This window comes from Pinus tabuliformis, chromosome 8, assembly GCF_031772625.1.
Source record: "Pinus tabuliformis cultivar Carrire ecotype Pingquan chromosome 8, CPIR1, whole genome shotgun sequence".
Taxonomy (NCBI): Eukaryota; Viridiplantae; Streptophyta; class Pinopsida; order Pinales; family Pinaceae; genus Pinus; species Pinus tabuliformis.
The window spans coordinates 88,556,882-88,562,050 of NC_142294.1; the positions used below are offsets into that span (position 1 = coordinate 88,556,882).

Below are 5,169 nucleotides of genomic sequence, written 5' to 3' on the forward strand. Positions count from 1 at the left end.
GAAATTAAGATAGTTATGAACATTAGACATTTTATGTGAAATTAAGATAGTTATGTATTTTTCCATAAAGGATTATGATTCTGATAATCTATGTAGTTTGCAGTGGAACTCAACACTAAATTTTAGATGTGAAATTAAGATAGTTATGAACATTATATTTTGGATGTGAAATTAAAATAGTTATGTATTTTTCATGGAGAAATATGGCATAGATATCACATTACTCAGCAGAAAAAGAACTTTATAATCACTAATTTCTTTTTAACTATATTAACGTTTTTTTCTTCTTAAAAAACAGAATGGCTATAATCAAAGTCCAACCACGTGATCCACACTTCCGTTTACTTTTACATTTTCAAATACTTTACTCACAGTCCACACTAATTTTATTAGATCGATAAAACATTACAAAAATACAAAAACAATGTCCAGGTGCAAGTATTAAGTATGATCTTGTACATCTGTAAAGCGGAAAGTTGCATATTAAACTATAAATAAAAGTTTATGTGCTGATGTTTGGAGTGGAGCTTATACTGGGCCACCTGTCCTGCACAGAGAAGGGAGATAACAGCTCTGTGTTTGGTTCTTTGACGTTGCAAAACGATCTCAACTGCTCTTCACCTGGACCAGTTGACGTACCAGAGCATCTGATTTTTTCAAGCTGAGCAACGACTTCCTCCATATCCGGTCTGTCATCCCTCTCTGACGCCAGGCATCTGAACGCCAATTCTGCTACTGCTCTTACCATTGCCTTCACCTCATGATTCACTTCCATCTCCAGCTGCGGATCCACTAGTTCGTGCAAAGCCCCTTCCTGAATCTTCGTTATCGCCAAGTTAGCAAGGTTTATTTCCTTTCTGTTCCGATTTATGTCCATCGCTATTTTGGCAGAGACGATCTCCATCAAAACGACCCCAAAGCTGTAGACATCGGATTTCTCAGTCAGCTGATAGCACTGATAGTACTCTGGGTCAACATACCCTGGTGTGCCTTGCGGGATAGTAGTCACATGTGAGGCGTCCACAGGAACAAGCCTGCAAAGCCCAAAATCAGCCAATTTTGTATCCAAATTCTCGTCCAAGAGAATGTTAGAGGATTTCACATCTCTGTGGATTATAGGCGGATCAAGGGCGTGAAGGAAAGCCAAGGCCTGGGCAGTTTGAATAGCGATGTTCAAGCGAGTATTCCATGGTAATACATTGGGGGTTTTGCGATGGCCATGAAGATGATCGGCCAGGGTTCCATTTGGCACAAGCTCGTATACAAGCAGCAGCTCTGGACTGTCTGCAGGGGTGCAGCCATAAAGACGAACGACGTGTGGATGATTCAACGTCGAAAATATTTTCACCTCGTTGATGAACTGCTCCAGTCTCCTAGAGTTATCCTGATATAGTCTCTTTACGGCAACAATTCGTCCGTCCCGACCCATATACACCGACCCGAACCCTCCAACTCCAAGTTCGTTCTCCTCGTGAAACCCGTTTGTAGACTGACGAAGTGCTTCGTAAGAGAATATTGGCAAATTGCCCATCTCGCGCCCAGGCAAAGGTCTCGGAAGAGCCCCGCTAGGAGGCGGCTTTTTGTTCTTTAGATGATAAATAAAGGACAGTATCGCAAACAGCGCAGCTCCTGCAAAGGAGAAACCTGCGATGGAATGAAGAAATTCATATCAATGTGATCTCCGTCCAACCCCCTAAAAGAAAACGAAACCAGTTCAGGGTATGGTTAAATCGGAAAAACAGAAAAGGAAGAAATCATGAATTTACCTATTATAATAGCTGTTCGGCGACCTGTAAAGCAGCCATAACACAACTATCGTAAGTAACAGGAACGATTTACATATACATATAACAGAGAGAGTATAGGAAGAAATCATGTATTTACCTATTATAATAGCTGTTCGGCGACCTGTAACGCGGCCATAACACAACTATCCTAAGTAACAGGAACGATTCAAATATTTGTGGACACCTATTCACCCTAGAGTTATAGCGGACAAACAGAATAGGAAGATGTCATGAATTTACCTATCATAATAGCTGTTTGGCGACCTCTAACGCGGCCATATACAGATAACAATTAGATATTCTTGGTAACTATGACAACCCTATTTCTTGGGTGCCTATGAATAAATTCGTAACATCTTAACTGAAGCAGCAGTTCCAAGTAGTTTTGTGAAAATTTAAAAATAGAGCATACCGTGGCTGTGGCAGTTGTGTGTACGGGGTCCATCCTTGCAATAACACACGAATGGTGCAGGTGAATCCGAAGTGTTGTAACGGTAACCACATATCCCTCCACTTCTGAAACATGAATAACAAGTTTCCTCTCTCTTTGGATCATTGTAAAGCGGTCGCATTGATCCCACATCAACTGTTAGTTGTGTCTTAGAACATCCCGGAATCAAATTCCCATTGTCGTACAAACCGTAGTAGACACTAGCATTACATTTCCCGTTAACCATGCTCGAGTTGTACAATTGTAATAATTGAGCCTCATTCTTACAATTGTACACGTTAAGGGTCCTGTTCTCCGTATCGGATATCACGAATGTGTCTGTACGCCTTGGATGTGGTATCCGTATCTGCATGTGAATGGGATCATCTAAGAATTTGCACTTCTCGCCCCTCACAATTGAATGGAATTTAAAATGGCTCTCTATTATTGTGTAATTGTGGCCCTGAATTGTGATTACTGGAGATAAGTTCTGCACACAGTCGATCTGAAAGTGAGGATGACCGCATCCACGGTTTCCTACACCTAAAGGATACGATATATTTGTAACCCCACATGATACATCTACTTGTATTTTGGCAACACTGGTATTGCACGTCCAAGCATAAGTAGCAGGGGAACAGAGGGGCACAGCAGGCAGTAAGGATAATGATGAACAGGTGTCGAGGCAGGGAAGGCAGAAGGCGACGAGCATAGAGTTCCATCGGGAGAAGATGAGATGATAGGCACAGAATCAGTGTTGGGAATGGACGACAATGAAGCATATGCAGTGTTAAGTAAGAAAATCTTTTAAATTGAACGAAATCGTCTTTAGTCATTTAAATTAGTTTTTAACATAAACCATCAAATAATTTATTTTAGATCATCGCCTACCCTTCCTGTCAAGACGTCCTAAATTAGTCACTTCAAGAGATAAGTTTGAACGAAAAAATCTACAGAAGATGCCATGAAAAGCAGTATTGGAATTCTCTGTTATAAGATATTCTGTGATACCCACGGGACGGTAGATATCAGGAGATTTTTACCACCAAGACGATGGTCATTAATAAATCTTTTCGAAAAGCCATTACAAAGTCTTCAACAACCATTTTCACAGAATGGACAGCCTCGTGAACTTCGGGCCACTCTCCGCTTTGCTGTCACACTAACCGACAAACACTCTAATGGGTAACTTAGTTTGACAGTATGACAGTTTTTTTCGGGGAGTGGTGAGGATGATTTCTTGTTTGATATTTTTTTTTATTTTTGTTTAAGAAAATCAACCCATTTAGTCGAAATTCTTAAAAAGAAAATATGTACAAATTTCCCTTACAGCAGGAAAACTGACCTCAGACATCCCAACCAAACTTCAACCCAAATTTGCCAAGCAAACACAAAAAAAGGAGAATTAAAATCCAAATATCGTACGCTCACTTTCTTCCACCCAAATCTTGAAAACACCTTTGGAGTAGGACTCTTGCTAAAAAGGTCAGCAATACGATGTATACGCGTGTATCAGTCCGTAGTGTAGACATAAGTCAGAGTCCAGACGTAAGAAGCACGTTTCCCCGAGTCAATTGCAAAATGTAGCAAAATTTGAGGTTTGTGGGTCCAGAAAGACTTTGAACTCTGTATGTGCACAATACTTCGAAAGCTCAAAGTGCTAAAATTCGTTGAAAACAAAAATGAACAAAGATGTTCATAGCAGGGCGAAAGACATAAGACGTGGGTATAGAAAGAGAAATAAGCTTCATATATCCATGGATATATCATGTCATTATTTTTTAATGGTAAAAATAACATCAACCAAGTAGCAGGTGAGGATATATTCTTTTTCGGTGCAAAGGACATTTTTTGCTGGGTGTACATTCAACGAATTTGTATATGTTGTATATTGAAGATATATCGAATATATAATTGATGTTAATGTTTTTGTATAGATAATTTTCAGCGAAATCACATAATCCATATAATGTTTTTATCTTTTTAGTTAAAAGGAGTGGTGTTTGTTTGTTTAGAAAAGTTAGGATATTTGGAATGTAATTTTTATTTTATTTTAATATATAATAATTAAATTAATTATAATAATTTTTCTAAATTATAATTTTTATTTTGTTGAAGTAAAAATTAGTTTTTTCATGCCTATAAGATGTGAATACGTGTAAAATAGAATTATAATTGTCATTCTAATTTGTTTTTTTATTTTGTGAAATAGAGGTTTACATTAATTTTATATATATGGAAAAAAAATTGTGTTTTTATTCAATATTTTTAGAGAAAAATTACATTTTGCATATATTTGTATTGTATTCAGTAGGATATGCTTAGATCTTATATGTGGCATAAGAGTTAAAAACAAAAAAGTCTTACTCGATGAGAATCATTGAGTAGTGGTTGTGCCTTACAGAGCCAATAAATCCATTGGAGGTTGTGCTAGTTGATAACTTCTAACAGGTGGAGGCACATAGGGCTAATGGGTTGATCACACTTGATGGTAGTTCCATGGGATTAAGCTTAGAACATAGGTGGAAGTTTCACTAAGCTATTGGAGAATTCACTCTTATTCATTCAGAGGTAACTTGATAAAACCTCCTTGTCATTAATCATATTTCTCTCTACACATCTTAATTGAGATCCTTTGTGTCCAAATCCCTAGATAAGTTGAGATCCTTTGTGTCCAAGTCCCAAGGCTCTAACCCTCTGCTATATATTGTCTAGATATGTTTGGTAGTAATTCTTTGCTCCCAACATCTTCTTCATTGAATTATTTCTATCTACACCTTCACTGCTAAATCAATGACAACCTGTCTTCATATGAAGGAGTCTTCACAACTCTTCATATTTCCCTAACAGAGTCTGCAAAGTTACCTCATGATGATTTCAAATAGGCATCATGATCTCCAATAATGTTTCCAAGATTTGTTGAAGCTTTCCAACAAGATATCTGTGCTAAGC

General features: G+C 37.9%; 1 protein-coding gene across 3 annotated transcripts; it reads right to left on the reverse strand.

The window, feature by feature from the left end:
• Positions 1–347: 347 nt before the first annotated feature.
• On the reverse strand, positions 348–2,944 carry LOC149234276 (LEAF RUST 10 DISEASE-RESISTANCE LOCUS RECEPTOR-LIKE PROTEIN KINASE-like 1.2). 3 transcript variants are annotated; one of them, XM_089461140.1, is made up of 4 exons: positions 2,200–2,944; positions 1,885–1,908; positions 1,767–1,790; positions 348–1,644 (listed from the first exon to the last, which is right to left on the reverse strand). In XM_089461140.1, exons 1-4 carry the CDS (start codon positions 2,927–2,929, stop codon positions 503–505), a joined length of 1,920 nt encoding a protein of 639 aa, XP_089317266.1. In that variant the 5' UTR covers positions 2,930–2,944; the 3' UTR covers positions 348–502. The 3 variants fall into 3 exon arrangements, with proteins under 3 accessions (XP_089317266.1, XP_089317267.1, XP_089317268.1); XM_089461141.1 differs by lacking the exon at positions 1,885–1,908 and having other exon boundaries at positions 2,200–2,942; XM_089461142.1 differs by lacking the exon at positions 1,767–1,790 and having other exon boundaries at positions 2,200–2,942.
• Positions 2,945–5,169: the final 2,225 nt, after the last annotated feature.

Coding starts and splice junctions, on each gene's coding strand:
- LOC149234276 (XM_089461140.1), bottom strand. CDS start 2,929: ATGCTCGTCGCCTTCTGCCTTCCCTGCCTCGACACCTGTTCATCATTA. Junction 1,909..2,199: donor ACACAACTGCCACAGCCACG/GTATGCTCTATT, acceptor GCCGCGTTACAG/GTCGCCGAACAGCTATTATA. Junction 1,791..1,884: donor CCGAACAGCTATTATAATAG/GTAAATACATGA, acceptor GCTGCTTTACAG/GTCGCCGAACAGCTATTATA.